Source organism: Tursiops truncatus, chromosome 4 (assembly GCF_011762595.2).
Source record: "Tursiops truncatus isolate mTurTru1 chromosome 4, mTurTru1.mat.Y, whole genome shotgun sequence".
Lineage (NCBI taxonomy): Eukaryota > Metazoa > Chordata > Mammalia > Artiodactyla > Delphinidae > Tursiops > Tursiops truncatus.
In genome coordinates this window covers 6,787,130-6,807,120 of record NC_047037.1, presented here as the reverse complement: position 1 = coordinate 6,807,120, position 19,991 = coordinate 6,787,130, and the positions used below count along the sequence as shown (strand labels likewise).

Here is a 19,991-nt window from a genome sequence, read left to right as displayed (position 1 = left end):
TTCCCCTGGCAACCAAACCCCATCAGTAGGGGCTTTCCAAAAGCCCATTCACAGAAGCTCAGGTGTGGTCGAAAGGGACACGTTAGGAATAACAACAGACACTCCTTTCACCTTTACTTATGAAATTCCAAGAGATTTGGAAAGTTTACTAGGAAACTGTGCTAGGAAAGGAGACAAAGACCAAATATATGTTTCTTTATATAAATCACAACATCACAGCCGGCCTCTTTAGTCTTCTCCGACATGGAACGGTTCCTCTGCCTTTTTTTTTTCTTTTTTTTGGTCTTTTATGATATTGATGTTTCAGTGGAGGAATGTTTTAAATGTTGAGAACAAACCTGTTGAAGAGCCAGGAGAAAATACATTTTTGTCATCTTTTGGTTCTATGGGAAAGACCTTTGCAAGCAAGACCTTAAAGAAATGCCAGACATACATTTGACTTTCTGAAAAATGTAAAATTCCTATATAACCAAACCACAACCTAACAAACAAAACCCCCAATGAAATCCAGGAGGATAGACAGAAAGCTCTTTCAAGCAATTAGAAAAAGACCCACATCCTAAAAAAGCAGGCAGAGGGCGTGAATAGGTAGTGCACAAAAGAACAAATACAAATGGCCAGTAACATGAAAAACAAACACCCCCAAGGGCGTTCCAGCGAATGCAAATCAAAACAGTGGGGGACCCTGATTAATTTTCAAAAGACTGATGAAATGACTGAGCATGATTCTTCACTGTTGGCAAGCGCGGGGAAAGGGGTACACTGCTGATAGGATGCACATGGATGAAAACTTTATTGGGAAGATGCATGAGGGAACATGTATCAAAGCGTTAAATGGCCTTGACTCAGTGTTACGAGTTCTGTGGCCGATTAACTGCTGTAGATGTGTACATTGTAGTCTACAGATTTTTATTATTATTTTTTTTTGTGGTACGCGGGCCTCTCACTGTTGTGGCCTCTCCCGTTGCGGAGCACAGGCTCCGGACGCGCAGGCTCAGCGGCCATGGCTCACGGGCCCAGCCGCTCCGCGGCATGTGGGATCTTCCCGGACCGGGGCTCGAACCCGCGTCCCCTGCATCGGCAGGCGGACTCTCAACCACTGAGCCACCAGGGAAGCCCGATTTTTATTTTTTTAATAGATGCCTCCAGGCTTGTAAATAATAGAGGCATATCTCTTCAAGAAAATATGCTTTTGGTTCACCAAAGGGAGCTTATTTGCATCAAAAAGGTTTCTTTGGAAAACATTAAGAGGTTTTTTTTTTTTTCAATAATAAGTGGCTCTTTTTAGTTAAATACGAGTTCAGTAAGTAGTTTCGCTTTACAGTTAGAGTGAAGTGTATCCGGGTGTTGGCATGACGTGGTGTTGACTGTGGGGTCTATCTAATTCTGCTCAGCAGCCCCCAAGAGTCAGGAGACGTCTCTGGATTTGGTGGAGATGGGGTTGATGAGGACAGTGGGGCTTTAGGGAGACTCCCATGGCAGCAGAGCAGTCTGGGGGTTGTTTTGTGCCGTGGGCTTGAGATCCCAGTGATCACAAAGGTAGGGGTGGGAAAACTCAGCTGCGTCCATCCGGTGGTGGCACTGGTTGGGGGATGAAGGACAGTGAGGGAGTGAGTGCCAGGTTCCTTGGCAAGAGGGAGTTGCTGTTTTGAGGATGGCCTTGAGGATTTTAATCCTGGAGTCAAGTTTGCCAGGATGGTGGTGCACTGGTTGTTGGGATGGCGAGGTGGTGAGGTAGGGTGTGGGGATGGATGATTCGGGTGGGAGGAGACGTTAGCTGGTGATGTGGATTTGATGAGAGGGAAAAGCTGAGTGCTAGATGCTCAGAGACTGAAAAGGAGTGTTGGTGAAAGGGGCCCATGCTTGGAGAGTCTGAGAACGGGCAGGTGCAGACGACTACACGTTGATGCAGCGTGGTTGTATCTGCCCGTGCCGGCTTTCTCACTCTACGGAAGCTTCTCTTTCATGGCAACTTGTCCAGAGCTGCTTTTTTCCTTCTCAAGTAGATGGTCCACTCCCTCTGTTTTCATCTAATCTTCCCCCCACCCCACCCCATCATTCATTCTAGGAAGCTTAACCCTTTTCGTGCACTGTCATCCTTCTGCCTCAGTATAGCTCCCTTCACCCCCCGACCCACCCTTCCTTTATTCTTGGAGGAAGATTCCTACCCTCTTGGCTGTGAGGAACACCCCCATTTGTCCAGCACAGCCTCGCCCTTCCTCCCTCTGGGAACCTGCAGCTTCCTTTCCATTTCCCCATATCTCCAGCTCTAGTCCTCTGTACTTGGGGTCACACACAGAGCTTGGAGGAGAGATTATGGATTTCCTTATGCACAGAATCAGAAGGAAATGGACCTCCTCAGGTCTCATGTCTTAAGCATTTTAAGTTTTATCTAGTCTCTTCAGAATATCGTGGTTTTCAAACCATGCAGCTTAGAGCCCCAACAAGGGGAGGGGTTGCTGGGCCCCACCCAACTCCCACCTCATTTTGAAAATTGGAGCTTCCAACCTCTGTTTAGAAAGAGCAGCTCTTTCTAAATTCTGATTAAGGATTTATCTGGGCAAAGCGTTTGTGGCTTAAAGAAAGTGAACCACTGGTTTCAAAAGTGAATCGTGGCGTATACTTCTACGAGTTAAAGCCACTATATGTTAGCACCTTAATTAGACTGTTTCATATTTTGGAGAATCTGAAGGCATTTATATTATATTGGAGACTGATTGCTTTCATAACTTATCACTGGAAAGAGATTAAAACATTACAAGACCAAAACAGTCTTAAATAAAATTGTTTCTGTAAATAAGTGACATAAAAATTTTGACCTACTTGTCAGAATAAGGCCTGTCTCCCAAAGGCTTCGGACTAACCTCAAAGACAATTTTGCATTCCTGAGAAAACAAGATGACCCAGCCAATGTTCTACCTAAAAGGGCATCTATTAGAAAGTGATGAAGCCACGTATTGTAGAGCCAAGTAGAAAGTAATAGATTTGAATACTGACGTTCGTGTGTACATAGTGTAGTAATATAGTGTTGGCGTTGTCAAGTTGAGATGTATCTATGGTACCTAAGGCAGACCTCACCAAATTTCCTTCCTCCCTCTTCCCTGTTAGAAACGCTGTCTAGAGGTGCACACCCGTGCACATGTAGGTGTGTACACACCTACGCGCATCACCAATGGCCCGTGACTTGGGACCTTCCCTCTGCCTTTCCATTGCTTTTCTGCATTAGAAAGGAATGAAAGGTGGGTGGCCTCTGCCCCTCTAACTTGAACCCCTTTAATCTGGCTTCCTCATGGACGCGTGGAAGGCCCACCCTCTTGGTATGTAATCCTCTTACCTCTCTGAAAATGCTTTTGATCGGATATCTTCGTTGGAGGTCCCACAGACGCAGAGTCAAAGACAAGGATCTGAGCGCAAGTCCTAGTTTATCTGGGATGGAGGTAGGGGAGTGGGAAAGTGAGACCAGGAGGAGACGGTGGCCGATATGGGTGCATTATTAAGCCAGTTCCCGCTGTGGGCCACAGGTGGGCAATTCTGTGGGGAAGATGTGAGAGCTGGTCTGGAACACTTAGCTCAGAGCTCTTCCCCCCGAGGGGCGGGGCAACTGGGGTCTTTATACGCCAACTTGAAGGCTGCTCTTGAGGGGCGTGTAGGTGGCAGAGCAGATTATGGTGACAGGAGGGAATAGAGCTGCTGGCAGTTGGAGGCCAGGAGATGTGCTCTGAGGTGGTAAGGGAAGGGGATCTGGGTGGGGTACCAGCTGCGTTCTCTATCCCAGACTTCGGACCGGGCTTCATGGTTTGGTTTCTGGAGTAGCCTGACCCATGCTTGACACCTGGATTGTTCCTCGAGAATCTTTAGTTCCAACTCCCTTTAAAAAGGCAAGGAAAAGCCTACCCTTCTCCATAGTTTACTCTTTCCTTAGAAGTCATCTCAAGCGCTTCTAGGTCCAAGCATTTTCAGTCAGCATACCTGAAATGGATCGCTCTCGAAGGGCAGTGCCTGTTAGCACAGTGAGCGTAGTGATTAGTTCTGGGGACACAGACCCAAGAGCCACAGTCCCGCCCAAGGTGCTCCTGGGCTCCTGGTTGGGTACTGGATGGCTTACCTAGAGAGAGTCCCTTTCAAGTGAAAGGGGCTTGAAGTGAATCACCTAGTCATCCAAAAACTATGTGCGTGGGTGCTTCAGAATTTGGGTCAAACATCCTTTGCTTTCAGACCCCAGCTCTGCCTTGTTGGCCAATTGACATTGGAGGAAACAGCATTCAGTCTCTGTGGGCCTCATTTCCCTCCACCGTAAAATGGGGCTACTCATCCCTCCTTCATAGGATTATTTTGAGGATAAAACATGTTCATCTTGAAAAATGGGCTGGATTTGGGAAGAAGAGAGGACAGGGGTATGGGAGGGGAGGAGGGTGGTAATGATAGTGAGACAACAGAATAAAGGCAGGAGAGGTGGGTTTGGAGCGTGACTGTGCAGGGCGTTGAATCTCAAACTCAGACAGGCCTTGGGGCTTTGCTGCAGAGATAGTGAGGTTTCACTGCATCTCAGGAGGGCTGAGGAAAAGGGCCTTCATTCAGTTTTTACTGATACTCTTTTTTGGTCGTTCCTGATATGTGATTTTCTTGGCCACCAGAACTGTTCACAGGACTGTTCACAGGACTTAGAGCTAAACCTTTAGGGAGCCTGGTTTTGGGGTCCTTCTGAACCTGCAGTCCTCAAATCCTGGATCCAGCCTGTAGGACCACAGGACCCTCTTGGCACGATGAAAATCGGCTTATATGGAAACATATAAGAATTTAACACCGTCGTACCCAGACTTGGTGCCAACAAGTTCCAGATCTTAAAACCGTACATTAGCCGCTGGTCGTTTTCAGTGTTGGAGGGGGAGTCTCGTGCTTAACAAGGTGGTGGTCTCACAATTATTAGTCGATTTTGTGTGAAGATATCAGTCTTATAGGGGTTCAGAAAGTTCCTCTATTGACAGTGCAGTCTGATCGGTTGACATTCCAGAAGGTTCCTGGAAGAGGATGTTCTATTTTATTTTATTATTATTAAAATTTATTTATTTTTGGCTGTGTTGGCTCTTCGTTGCTGCGCGCGGGCTTTCTCTCTAGTTGCGGCCAGCAGGGGCTACTCTTCGTTGTGGTGCGCGGGCTTCTCATCGCGGTGGCTTCTCTTGTTGTGGAGCACAGGCTCTAGGCACGCAGGCTTCAGTAGTTGTGGCACACAGGCTCAGTAGTTGTGGCTCGCAGCCTCTAGAGTGCAGGCTCAGTAGTTGTGGCACACAGGCTTAGTTGCTCCGTGGCATGTGGGATCTTCCCGGACCAGGGCTCGAACCCATGTCCCCTGCATTGGCAGGAAGATTCTTAACCACTTTGCCACCTGGGAAGTCCAATTTTTATCTTATTTTTAGTTTTTGGCTGCACCACTCAGCTTGTGGGATCTTAGTTCCCCAGCCAGGGATCAAACTCGGGCCCTCTGCAGTGAAAGCACGGAGTCCTAACCACTGGACCGCCAGAGAATTCCTGAATGTTCCATTTTAAAATGGAGGCTGTTGGTGGTTTCCATCTACTTCTCACCTGTGTTCCTTTGATCTTTATCTTAAGCCGCTCACGTTTCCCACCTGGAGAATGTGTCAGAGGAAGAAATGAACAGACTCCTGGGAATCGTGTTGGATGTGGAATATCTCTTTACCTGTGTCCACAAGGAAGAAGATGCAGATACCAAACAAGTTTATTTCTACCTATTCAAGGTGAGACTTCCACATTTTGAAGAGCTTTTCTTCTTTCTCTCAGTGTTCAAATATGCTCATTATCAATGGGCCAGGTCACATGGGAACGCTCTCAGCTTAGATACGTCTTCTGGCCCTCGGGTTTGCAGAAGCATGTGTTTCTCCGTGAGGGACTCTCTAAAATGACCAACTGTACTTTGAGCACGTCACTCTCCTCGAGAGCCTTCCTACTTGTACACAGAGCTGAATATCTTTATGTGCTTATAGATTTCTTTCCATTGCCTATCCATGCATCCAGCAAGGACTTACCACATACCTGCTCTATGCATGGTGCTCGTATAGGCATGAGAGAGAGATCAGTGGGCAAAACAAAGTCCTTGCCCTCATGGAGTTTACATTTCAGTAAGAGAGGCAGACAATCAACAAGTCAACAGTATGTTTGCCGGTGGTGATAAGTGCTGTGAAGGGAGACAAAGCAGGGGAAGTGGCATCAGAATGGCAGGGATGCCAGGGGCCTGTGGCGACCTGGTGCTAAGGAAGAGCAGTTAGGAAAGGCCTGTCTGCGATAGCAGTTGAGCAGAAACCACAGCGGGGGCATGAGAGGGCCGGGGAAGCGCCTTCCAGGCAGGGGCGTGTAGACCATGTTCCGAGTGAGCTGGACGTGACTCCCCAGCATGGTGGGGCCCAGGCGGCAGGGGGAGGCAGGAGAAGTGGCTGGAGGGATGCTGCTAAGATAAGACCTCGACTCTTCAAGGGGAGGAATCAAGAATTTCCAGATTTGTTTTGGCGTCTTACCGCTGTTCTCTGTGCCTGCTGACACCAGTCACCTAGCACTGCTGCCACTCCCCGCCTCTGCCTCTTCATGGCTCTGCCTAGCTCCATTGGGTCCCAGCCCCTCCTTTCCCGCTGATATGGGTCTCCCCACGCTGGTGATGGCGATCAAGACTGACAGATGGGGGAGGGAAACCGGGGGTGGGAAAATGGAGAGAGGAAATTCAGGTTGCCCAAAATAGATGCACAAAGGAGGCCGACAGAAGGAATAATTTAAAAAGCCCCAGAACCTGCTACTGAGGGCACTGTTGATTATGTTGTATTGTGTAACCCTTATAAGGATCTCTAAAAACAAAAACAAAACCCCAAACACTCCCCTTCCCCTCGGGGCTTACAGCCAGGAAAAGTTTGCCTCTCCTAATGAGGGCTGGGCTTCATTTTGTATGACAAGGAGAGATCCATTTTCCTTTGAGTTTCCTCTTTTGCTTTGGCTGCTAGGAATCTCAGGGCAAATTTTATACCCAATTCTTAGAACGTTGGTGAGGGCAGAGGGCTCTGAATTTACTTGAAATATGTGATTTTCCCTTTTCCCCTTTTATTAACTTTTGTTTTTTATTGTACTACTGGGGTTTTGGGGGTCGATGGGGGACAGGAGTGGGAGAGTGAATTCTATTTTCAACTTTTGGAGTCACGTGGGGCTGTTAACACTAAAACGGTAAATGTTGGGGCGGGGTGTAGGGGGAGGGAGGAGAAGGCAAGGGAGAGAGACCACAGCCATTAGCAGGCGCCAGGCTGCTCCAGGTGACAACTTGTTGACATGACCGTGAGGCCTGAGTCATCTGGACTGAACCCTGGCAGGTTCATACTGTTTAGAGCTTCTTTGGAAAAAGGCCTTAGTTGAAGGAAAACAACGTCTGCATGACTGCAGCTATTATTTGTCTTGGAACTCAGCTCCCTGGCGGGCGGTTCCTCACCGCCCTGCTGGAAGGGAAGGTTTCCATCCTGTCGGCCTCCTCTAGGTTCTGTTTATAACCAACCAACAGGCCAGAAAACACTGCTCCGCTTTGAAGTATGTTTTCTCTCTCCCTTTCTTACCTCTCTCATCTTTAGCCATGCAAATATCTTTGCTCTTGAGAACAAAATCCAAAATATTCAGCATTCTCCCCTCTCCTCCCCCAAAGTCATTCTTGGGGCAAATAAGTTATAAATCATCCGTTTCTTAGTTTTGGAAAAGCAGTTCCGTGTCTCTTATGTCTCCATAATTAAATTAAATTAAAATGTTATTGTGCATTTTAGTAGCATTTTGGAAGCTTCTTCTGCCTTAAAGGTTGAAAATGAACTCGGTGAAAAGCTGCTTCCTGAAGCTCATTTTTATCCTAGTTGTTTGTCAGCGTGGTTCTGGAGCTCAGCTATAGCTGGGTCCCAATCCTGGCTTCATCACTTAGTGAATGTGACCTCAGGCAAGTCGCGTTTCCTTATCTATAGACAATGATAGCACCTACTTCAAGAGGTTGTTAGGAGGATTAATGAGGTAATACAGATAAAGAACCACAGAGAGTGCCTGGCAAAAGTCAGGAAGCAAATCCTTGCTGCTATTATTAAAGTCTTCGTATATACGCCTATTTATCCCAGCTTCATCCTTTTGTAGATGAAGAAGCGGAGATTCGACACCTCCCCAGTTCATCCGTCTACCTCCAAATTGAAACCCTCAGTGGGTCAAGTTCCCAAATGGTCTTACTTTAACTGGACGAAAATGTAGGCAGCCAGAATTATTTGTATCTAAATTTGATAATCAGTCTTTTTATATCCTTAGAAACACATACAACAACTTATCATCATGGCACCTTTATTTTTGTAAAGATGGGCATGATACATTGATAAGATCAGCAAATACTACATGTGAGTAATTTACTTGGCACCTCTAGAAGGAAATGAGGCCCTTATAAGACCCGGCTCAGGGAGCACACAGGGTGTTCTTCAACCTTGGGGGTTCGTCTATTTCCACTAACTCCTGGGAGAAAGTTTGCCATGTTTTGTTTCTATTGAAGAGGCAATCAGTGGAGAAAGGAGAGAAAGATGTAAATAAATGTGTAATAAATAAATAACTATGTAATAAATAAATGAGTGAATGAATGAATGCATGGTCGTATATCATAACTGGCCCATGTGTAAAGGTTACTGAAGGTTCAAGCAAAGGTTGAAGGTAAAGAATTTCAAGATCAAATTTATTTTCAAACTAGGTCTTAACGAGTGGTTCCGCGTTCTTTTTACTCTCTGATATTTGCTCTTTGAGGGCTTTAAATTCCAATGGCAGGGATTAAGAGCGACGTTTTTGTTTTATGGGCGTTGAGATGCCAGAACACTTGGCCCGCATTCTGTGGATGGAGAGGAAATGAAAAAAGACCTCAACAGTGAAAGTTGCCAATTGAGAGCCCTACGGAATTCCTTCCGGAAGAGCCTGGGCCCTGGATTATGTGTGCGACACACAGCCGTCACACACAGCCCCTGCGCACACAGTGGACCTCGGCCTTTCAGGGGTTTAAATCAGGCCATCCGGAGCATGAGCACATCTGCAGCGGCCTGGATGGGCGTGTGCAGAGGGTGCAGTGTCCACCAGCCTCTGGGTCAGCAGAAGGCACGAACAGAGTGGGGAAGGGCGAGTGAGCAGGAAAGGTGTGGCGCGGCTGTGTGCTCCCGGCTGCCCAGAACACGAAAAGTGTTTAGCTTCTCCCAGCTCTGGTCATGGGCGTGAAGGCAAATTGCGTTACCTGGTAGTCACCCATGTTGTTGATCTAAGGATTTACTAACATGTAATTAAGATAAATAGAATATGGTAGCTTCCCTTTGAAGGCTGTGTGTGTGTGTGTGTGTGTGTGGTGTGAGATACTGTGTATTTCAGAGAAAAGCCTAAGCTTAAAATGTCTCAAAATAAGATGTTAAAATGAATTCCCTGGTGGTCCAGTGGAATTCATTCCACTGCAGCGGGCGCGGATTTAATCCCTGGTCAGGGAACTAAGATTTTTCTTTAGCACGTCACGATTGCAGCGTGCATGTGCATGCCGAAGGCACCGCCAAAAACAAAAAGACAAAAACAAACAAACAAAAAAGAATGCTAAATTTGTTACTCTTACGTATTACCTTTAATCCACATCTTGGCTGATTAAATATCTTAGGAAAAAAATAACATCAAAGTATCAATGGGGCTTCTAACCTCCAATGATGCAGCCTCAACTGTACTGAGCCCTTAAATTCCCTCCAAGGCTGACCTCCTACCTCACCTTCCTGCAAATGCTTTTCCGTCCTCTTGTTGTGTTTCATGTTTGTCCTCCCTTCCAGACTCAGTTTATACCCTTCCTCTTCTGTGACATCTTCCCCCGGTAAGGCAGACTTCTGAGCTCTCATCCTCTGGGCTTTATACTGCACTTAATGCCTTTTCAACTTACTTGGAATTTCTCTTCTGCCAACCTTTTTTTTTTTTTTTTCCTTTTGTATGTGGGAAGACAGCATGGTGTGGCCTGGCCCACCTCCATTATGTGGCCTCTTTTTTTTTAGGGTTTTGTAATACTTTTATGATATTATTAGTATTAAGCAAGGCAACATTATTAATATTATTTAGAAATATCGTTAAGACCTAAATTCTGATAAACAAAAAGAGAAAGAGTTGACACATTAAGTAAATTAAAATAAAAAAAAATTATAGAGACCATAAATAAAGCTAAAAGGCAAACAACAGAATGGGAGAAAATATTTGTAATCTTTTTTCTTTTTCAATTGGGGTGTAGTTGTTTTACAATGTTGTGTTAATTTCCACTGTACAGTGAAGTGAAGTAGAGTTCCCTGGGCTATATAGCAAGTTCTCATTAGTAGTTCTCATTAGTAATCTGTTTTATACATATTAGTGTATATATGTTAATCCCAATCTCCCAATTCATTCCATCCCCCCTTTCCCCCCTTGGTGTCCATAAGTTTGTTCTCTACATCTGTGTCTCTATTTCTGCCTTGCAAACCAGTTCATCTGTACCATTTTTCTAGATTAATGTGGGCTTTTTTTCCCAGCAAGATTGTAAGCTTGGAGAGTCCATAGTGTCTGTGTGTGTGTGTGTGTGTGTGTGTGTGTGTGCGCGCGCATGTGTGACACTGACTGATTTTTTTTAAATGATTTCCTTACAGCTCTTGAGAAAGTCTATTTTACAAAGAGGAAAACCTGTGGTTGAAGGCTCTTTGGAGAAGAAACCCCCATTTGAGAAACCTAGCATTGAACAGGTAAAGAGATACAAGAGAAGCCCCTTTTTTAGTGCTTTAAGGCTGAACAAACGTTCTCATTTTCATCCTCATTGATGGCTTAGAGATGTTCAAGTTGGTAGGAATTGTCTTGGGCCCTTTGGATGTAATAAATGATCTAGCTTGTGTCTCTTAGGGTTGCTGAACGCTCAGAATTCACTGTGTGTTTGGGAAAGAAAAAAATTAATAGAGCATGTAGTTCGTCAGAACACATGAAATGGGCTGTTTCTTGGTGTTGATTTTTTTTGTTTGTTTTTGTGGTTCACGGGCTTCTCACTGTTGTGGCCTCTCCCGTTGCGGAGCACAGGCTCCGGACGCACAGGCTCAGCGGCCATGGCTCACGGGCCCAGCCGCTCCGCGGCACGTGGGATCTTCCCGTACCGGGGCACGAACCCGTGTCCCCTGCATCGTGTCCCCTGCATCGGCAGGCGGACTCTCAACCACTGCACCACCAGGGAAGCCCCGGTGTTGATGTTTTAAAATTAAGTCTTTGTCCCTCTGTTTGCACTGTTGAAAAGTCTATTGAGGCGAGGGAATTCAGGAGCAATGTGAAAAACATTGTAAGTCAACTAAAAAGCAAGCACAGAAAAGAAATGAGATTTTGTTTCCAGAAATTGGCTTCCTGGTACATTAAGATTCCTGCAAAGAAGCCGAGATTTACTTGGGGAATCTGTTGATATGTATAGACCTTTTCTATTAGGTGTTGTCAGGATTTCTCATCAGTATCAATTTTTTGGCCCATCATTGTTTGCCTAAGTAAATCTCAGATACTCTGGACTGAATTTCTTGATGAGAATAATTACAGAAGACATGATATCAGAAACAAATAAATGTATTTTATCAGTCAGTTTTTCATAGAAAAAATGTTGTCTCCAATCCCTACGAAATAAGAATTCATTATTCCTTTATTTGAAATTAAATTAGATGGGAGTGTTCTGAAGAAAGATTAAATTAATCCACAAATCCACAGATTATTATTTTAAAAGGCCATAATTTTGAGTAAGAATTTTCTTTTGGTAGGTTTACTAAAACCGAAAGAGTGATAGTAAAAGTTCAAATTCTAGTGGTTTAGTTCAAAAATTAAAATTTTATGAATGTCAAAACATTATATTTATCCAAGAATCTCTTATGTGAGCTACTGTGTTGACAGTACAGCAAGAGTTATGCTGCAAAACAGCCGTATTTTATTGTTTATGGAGTTTTGATTTTTTCGGTCCGTGATTTTGAATTTTTCTTTAGCACGTCACGATTGCAGCAGGCATAGAACTGCAACTCACAGCCTCTGTGTCTTGTCACTTTTCATAGACTGTGATCTGGGGCATGATTCCTTCTGGGCATTCCTGTTTTCTAAGAGGGAAAAGGAAGAGGTTTTTGTGAATAGAGAAATGTCTTTTCTTTTGCTAATGACCACCAACGGGGCTGACTATGTGAGTGTTCAGGATTGCACAGCTGCGTGAATAAATTGCCTTTCCTCCTTTTAAGGGTGTGAATAACTTTGTACAGTACAAATTTAGTCACCTGCCATCCAAAGAAAGGCAAACAATAGTGGAGTTGGCAAAAATGTTCCTGAACCGCATCAACTATTGGCATCTGGAGGCTCCATCTCAACGAAGACTGCGATCCCCCAACGATGATATTTCTGGATACAAGGAGAACTATACAAGGTAAGCAGACGGCCGGTTCTTCTTCTTTGGCCCATAAAGTACATTGCAGACATAACATGGCTACTTGCCTCTGCAAGCAGAGGGTTGCCCAGTTATCACGGGACTCCATCAGTTAGAGAGAACGTCTAATTTAACTCCCCAGATTCCTACTCTTCATTCATAGCGTGATGTTTTGGAGGGTGAGGGATCCAAATCATCTAGACCTGAACTCTTTAATACGATAGTTGCCAGCCATATGTGGTCACTGAGCCCTTGAAGTGTGGCTGGCATGAGTGGAGATTTCTAAGACTGTACAAAAAAAGAAAAAAAGAATGTCAACTATTTCATTAATAGTTTAATAGATTTTTATATTGACTACGGGTTGAAATGGTAATATTTTGGAAATATTGAATTAAATAGAATATATTAAAGTTAATTTCACCCGTTTCTTTTTACTTTTTTAATGTGACTTACTGGGAAATTTAAACGTGTGGCTTACATTTACATGTGTGGCTTGCATGGTATTTCTATCGAGCACTGTTGATCTACATAATTATACTGACTCTGTAATTATTATATAGAGACATCATTAAAAAAAATAAGCAATGACCGTGAATATAATAGTGTTAAAATTTTTTTTTAAAGAAGGAAAGATCACCATAGTCCCAGCAGCATGGTATAAATAGTATCGTTATACATATTGTCTTACAGTCACTGTCCCTTTAAATAGATATTTTACGTTTGTTAGAATGAAAGAAAATACAAAATTTGCATCCTTTTTGTCCCCCATTCAGACGTTTTACTGGTTGTATTATAGTCTGTTGAATCGATGTACTGTAATTTACCTAATCATGTCCCTATTGGTGGACATCAAACATATTCCTGGATTACACATCCAAGAATTACACATTTTTCTAAAGTGGGAATTTATTTTTATTACTTATGACTTGCAGAATAATAGAATTGACTTAAGAGTCATAAACATGGGCCCTACAAAACAGAATGACTTACATTTATTTTTATTTAAGTAAGACAGTGACTTGTGTTATCCATTCTGTTCACCTTTTTTATAACTTTTCCCATTTATATTTTATAGGCACATCAAGCTTGCTTCAGGGTCCCCCCCACAACCCCGATTTAAAATAGGCAGTGTTTTTTGACAGCTTGTAAAGACCACTTGTACCCAGGTTATTTTCTGTAACAGAGGATGACAAAGAGGAATGGGTGTAATTGAAGATAAGCTTTTCTCTCTGATCACTGACCTGATTTCATGAGTAAAACCCCCTTTCCCTCTTTTCTCCCCTTTTACAATATATACAATTTGAGTTATAAAGTATTTTATCTTAATAATTGTAAAATTTACAGATTTCTTCAAAATCAACTTTTTAAATTATGTCTTCATTTTCACACCTTCATTTCAGAGTTTTATATTAACAGTAGTTCCTATAGCATCGTTACTCCTGTTTATGAGTTGAGATAATAGAACTCTCAAAAATATGTGTCTTTTAACTCCATCTGTGAACAACTGACAAAGCTGAATATCTGTCAGAGCTAAACCCCTGAAAATATTTGCCTCTCTTTTTGTTTGTTTTCATTTTTTTCTCTGTCTTTGTTTTTCTTTTCCTTTGGTCGTGCCAGCTTGTGAGATCTTAGTTCCCTCAACAGGGATTGAACCCGTGACCCCTGCAGTGGCAGCACGGAGTTCTAACCACTGGACCGCCAGGGAATTCCCAATATTTGCCGCCCTTAAGAGAGGAAAAATTGTTTCATCAAGAAGGAGAATTAATTGTGACGCAGCACGGGAGTTAATGCTGTATTTTAGAAAACAGAATAAAAATACTGTGTAGCACTTGGGAATTACCAAGAAATGGGCGGCACTTATGAAGACTCAAGGAGTCGTAAAAAATAGAAGTCGAGTTCTGGAATGAGCGATGGGTTTGAACCATGGCTCCATCCCTCCCCAGTTCTGTGTGTGTGTTAGAGCTCTCACCTCGCCTCCTGGACCTTCTGTTTCTTCCTCTGCCCGGTCCCATGGCTGTTGTGTGTCCCCTGAGGTGGCCCGTGCCTGGCGTCTGGCGCACAGCACAGGCGCTGGGAAGATGCTACTCATGCTTTCCCCCCAACCCACGCCCTCCAAAACTCAAGTCACTGCCAGCGCGCGACTCTTCAGCTGGAGTGTGTGCAGTGGGATGAGAGGGTAGCGATTTGAGGGTCACTTTAGAAAGGGCTCCGAGAGACAGCCGCAGGGTCCTGGCTGGCCCCGCCTCCTCGCCCCAGCCGAGGGCGGAAGGGTGGAGTCCGATGTGGGGAAGGGAAGCGGCGAGGGGCTTGAGTGAGCCTGTCCTGCAACCTGCCGATTTCTAGGCCGGACGGAGATCAGGAGCCTCTGTAAATAATAAATAAGGGAATGAAGGTAGATATACCTCCCGTCTACCCCTCCTCCCCCGCCCCCCCACCCCCGGGCTTCCCCACCACCGCCGTGTTGAGGAAGAAAGGGAAGCAGAGAGGAACAACCTGTGAACATTATCACAAGCGAGACTTGTTTCGACCACGTGGGAATTTAAAAAACCACACGCCGCTGCGGCATGGTGTCTCACTGATACCATCTTCTCCAAAATAGGTCCTGTTACAGCTGCAGGCACCACGTGGCGTGTCAGTGAACCTCAGGAGCTGGACTGTTGGTTCAGCATGTAATTTACAGCAGTTGTAGCCATTAGGACCGAGGGGCGGAAAACTCGTGGAGTGCACATCAGCATGAAGATGGGGAGAAACAGGATTCTCTGTGGAAGAGAATAGACTCAGAAAACGATTATGTTCCTCACAAAGCTAACCTGTGAGGATCTAGCCAATAAAAAATTAAATGCAGACTGAACAGTAGAACTGCTTAAATTACTTATCCTCTCTGTTCTGACTTAAGGAAAAACGTAAATATTTTATATGTTAAAAATATCTGGTATATTAATGTTAATATACTTAACCATAATAATTTATATAAGTATATATTAAATATACCTTTATATGTCCCCCAGAAATCACTGTGGTGTTGGAAAAAAATCTGGACAAATATTTTGAAATTCCTCGAATTCCATGATGGTGTGCTAATATAATTTCACGAGGAAATAACTGGAAAATAAAGTGTCAAAGGAATACGACTTCTTACAATACATCTGACCAACAGAATATGCTAAAGGAAAGTGGCAAATAATTAGCCTTAGATTTTCAGTTGTGCAGACCTCAAAATTAGAGGTCATGCCTGTACTGGGGAGATGCATTGTAAGAATACTGAGCAAGTTAGATATAACTAAATTGATTTTGGTGAAACAGTTGTATGTAACTACTGCTGTATGAGGTTATAGCCTGTCACCATGCTCCCTGGGCATTCATAATTAGGTGTGTAAATCTAGGGCAGTATTTATCACAGAGCGTGGCAAGAACAGTGGATTGGCGCTCGGGAATCCTAGCTTCTAGTGTGGTTTCCAAAAGTAACTAGCCTTTAATTTGGGAGAACTGGGAGAGGTCACTTAATTGCTGAAAACCTTAGGATTTTCAGTCCAGCAAGTACGTAGGATGACATGGTCTTCTGCAGTCAAGTTCTCCAATTCTGTTCACGTTTTAAAGAAAGCAGAGTGGTTGCAAATCACCACGATGCCGTTAAGAAGTCAGAGACAGTTGTTTGAACCATTAGTCAATTGCACGCCCATGCCGTCACCGTTAGGCATACAAAGATCCCTGAGCTGTCCTTTCACTTCTTTGGAGAAGACCTGAAACCAGTCGTTTAGGTATAATCTTCTCCTCCAGGTTAGTCTTTGGGGGAGCGTGTGAGCAGTGACAAGGCACACATTCATTCCCGTTTCCTTCTTTCTGTCTCACCACACGCCTAGACTGTGTCATTTACTAGAGCAGTCCCCGAAACACCACACGCTGACTCATCTTCTGTCTTTTCATACTGTGCCCTTACAGATTAATAAAATAAGATTAGTCTTGCAAGTAAAAACAAAACTAAACTACAAAGTGTAAACTGAGGTCTATAAAAATGATTCTCAGAGGAAATGAATGGCAACCTATTATTTGAAAATTTTTACTAGATAATAATCTATGCTGCCTTCCTCTACTCTGGGGAGAGTGAATGACCTATTAAGCACTTTGGGACAACATTTTATGAATTTATGATAGTATTTATAACCTATCATTGCCATAGCAGAAAGAGCATCTGTCTTTAAGTAGGATCTCTGACATCTGTGACCCCTATAGATGGAAATGCTCTTTTAGACACAAAATCAGCACTGCCGAATAGGATATAATATGATCCACAAAAGTGAGCCGCGTATGTGATTTAACATTTCCTCGTAGCTACATAAAAAAAATAAACACAGGACATTAATTTTGATAGTGTTTTATTCACCCAGTATATAAAAATATTATCACTTCACCATGGAATCAATATGAACAATTATTAATGATGTATTTTACTTTCGTATTTTTGGTACTAAGTCTTCCAAATCCAGTGTGTGTTTTATACTTAAAGCACATTTTAATTCATTCACTAAATTTTAAGTGGTTAAAGATAAATGGGGTTCTACCAAAACAGTAAAGTTTTGTTTAATGGAAAAATATTTCACAGCATTTCCATTTGAAAGGAAATTTTATTTATTTTATTTTTTCCTTTATGTATTTTTAAAGTTCAGTATAGTTGATTTACAATGGTGTGTTAGTTTCAGGTGTACAGCAGAGTGATTCAGATATATTGATATATATAAATCTATTCTTTTTCAGATTCTTTTCCATTATGGTTTATCATAGGCTAGTTCCCTGTGCTCTACAGTAGGCCCTTGTTGGTTGAAAGTAAATGTTAAGTTGATTAAAATTAAGTAACATTAAAAATGAAGCTCTTTGGGACTTCCCTGGTGGCGCAGTGGTTAATAATCCTCCTACCAATTCAGGGGACACAGGGTTTGAGCCCTGGTCTGGGAAGATCCCACATGGCGTGGAGCAACTAAGCCCATGCGCCACAACTACTGAGCCTGCGCTGTAGAGCCTGCAAACCACAACTACTGAGCCTGTGTGCCACAACTATTGAAGCCTGCGTGCCTAGAGCCCATGCTCCACAACAAGAGAAGCCACCACAATGAGAAGCCTGCGCACCACAACAAAGAGTAGCCCCCTCTCGCCACAAGTAGAGAAAGCCCGCACACAGCAACGAAGACCCAACACAGCCAAAAATTAAATAAATAAATAAATTTGTGAAAAAAAAATTAAGCTCTTCAAGAAAACAAACTTATGGTTACCAAAGGCGAAAGGAGTGGGAGGGATAAATTAGGAGTTTGGGATTAACATATACACACTACTATATATAAAACAGATAAATAACAAAGTCCTACTGTATAGCACAGGGAACTATATTCAGTATTTTGTAATAACCTATAAGGGAAAAGAATCTGAAAAAGAATTATATATTCACATGTATGTATATACACATATGTGTATATATAAAACTGAATCACTTTGCTGTGCATCTGAAACTAATATAATATTGTAACCTAACTGTACTTCAATAAAAAAAAGAAGAAGAAAGAAAAAAAAGTAAGCTCTTCATTTGTACAAGTGCTGAGTAGTTACATGTGGCTGGTGGCTACTGTATCAGCACAGGTATACAACAGTCTCATCATCATAGAGGCTTTATTGGACAGTACTGGTCTAAATCCTTAAATCCTTATATATCTTCCATTGCAGCAGATTGGACATACTTCTAATATTGTTAACATTTACAAACAATCTTATGATAGCCTAAGTCTCATGAAATTGAACTGATGATTATGGTTTGTGATTATATTTGTAGTTTCATAATTAGTTCCCTGGGAGCTGGCCTCCCTTCAACTCCAAATATTTTAACTTCATTTAGTGGCCACAGGCTAACTTCCAGCAAAGATTGGCTTCGAAGGTGATGAATTTCTATGTGAAGTGCCTTATGGATTACAAAATCAGTGAACCTCCTAGCTCCTTCTGCTCCCAGGGTCGCTGTTTCCGACTTGACAAGATACAGTGCAGCCCTTAAGATGCCCATCTGGGTATTGTGTCATAAAATGACATTTGGGTGTGAATTATTAGGACAGAAAGGTTGAGAGGAGAACAGAAATAGTAGCAGGGTTTTAAGGTTAATTTTGAATCTAGGTAGATGAACTAACACTGATGAAAGGTTTCTTCCCCAAATATGAAACAGTCCCACCCCATACACAGGAGAACTAAGAAGTAATACAGAATAAGATAAAAAATAAGTCAAGAAGCATGAGTAAGTGAATATTGTTCCACTCTTTACTGAGGGGCTGACAGTTCATTGGGGTGTCCTTCAGCAGTTTGGGCACATCGGAGCACGGCCCCCCCGTCTTAAACTAAGATCAGGAAGGCACACAGGGAGGAGAGGGTTTTATTTGGGGAAAGCAGTCCTGTCCTGGAAGAGGATGTTTGGGTCTGCTACCAAGGAGCGGGAGCTGGGCAGTGAAGCCTCGACCCTTGACCCTGGTCTCTGCTGCCCTCTGTGCCCCACTGTGTGCTCATGTTGCTGGGAATTTCAGGGCTTGCATCTCCGGGTGACCCTGGAGAAGGTGGGTCCATTGTGGGTGGACGCTCATGTTTTAGCTTCTCTTGGCTCAACGAGCTTTCTAAATCATATGCTCTGCATAGCCCGTGCGCCCCAGAACTGTGATCAGGTGTCAGGAAAGCCCTGGTTTCCCTCTGGGAACTCCTCCAGCCCTGTGCAACGCTGAAATGCATTTTTGACTTTGAGTCTGAGTCATTGAAAACGTACCTAAGCAACAGATGGTGGAAGCTCATTACTTCCTGCGTTTTGACTGAGTTTTGAACAGTCTTGAAGATCTTTATCTTCCCACCAAAGCTGTGGAGGTATGTGAATGCTGCGTAGGCATTTTAAAGAAGCCTTAAATTTTACTTAGAGGATTAGATGGGGGAGTTCTGATTCTTCTGCAAAAGGGACTTCCTCGGTTTCCCCTTTCATTCCTCCTCCTATTTAAAGGACGCTGCAGAATGGAATGATTCTAGTAGAATTGGACCCACGTGGCTATGGCCGGGTGAGCTAACCTACTAGCTGGTGGTGATACTTCTGCTCGTCACTGCAGACCTGGCCTCTCCTGCTGAGGTTGATGATACAGAGTAGCCGTCCTTGGGTGTTCCACATGGTCTGGGGCTTAAGGGATACTGATGGCGTGCTCTCCTCTGGTTGCAGGTGGCTGTGTTACTGCAACGTGCCCCAGTTCTGTGACAGTCTGCCTCGGTACGAGACTGCCCAGGTGTTCGGGAGAACCTTGCTCCGCTCTGTCTTCACCGTGATGAGACGACAGCTCCTGGAACAGGCGAGGCAGGAAAAAGACAAACTGCCACTGGAGAAACGGACTCTAATCCTCACCCATTTCCCAAAGTAAGGGAGTGCTCTTGTGGGTCTTTGATGCAAGGGCTTAAGACTGATGGATACACAGCAAAGCCTGCCTCAGTGACACAATCAGGAGGGGTAGGAAAGAGGGACCCCATCTTTCTCAGCTCCCCCTGGGAGCCT

At 43.7% G+C, this 19,991-nt stretch overlaps 1 protein-coding gene across 4 annotated transcripts in view; it reads left to right on the top strand.

Annotated features, from left to right (window-relative positions):
- KAT2B (lysine acetyltransferase 2B) overlaps positions 1-19,991 on the top strand; it is a 103,060-nt gene that overhangs the window by 43,840 nt on the left and 39,229 nt on the right. For all 4 annotated transcript variants that reach the window (XM_019934432.3, XM_073803666.1, XM_073803665.1 and 1 more), the window contains exons 3-6: positions 5,608-5,753; positions 10,674-10,766; positions 12,267-12,448; positions 19,665-19,856. In XM_019934432.3, the coding sequence (XP_019789991.1) occupies positions 5,608-5,753; positions 10,674-10,766; positions 12,267-12,448; positions 19,665-19,856 (613 nt within the window). The remainder of the gene's footprint in view (positions 1-5,607; positions 5,754-10,673; positions 10,767-12,266; positions 12,449-19,664; positions 19,857-19,991) is intronic.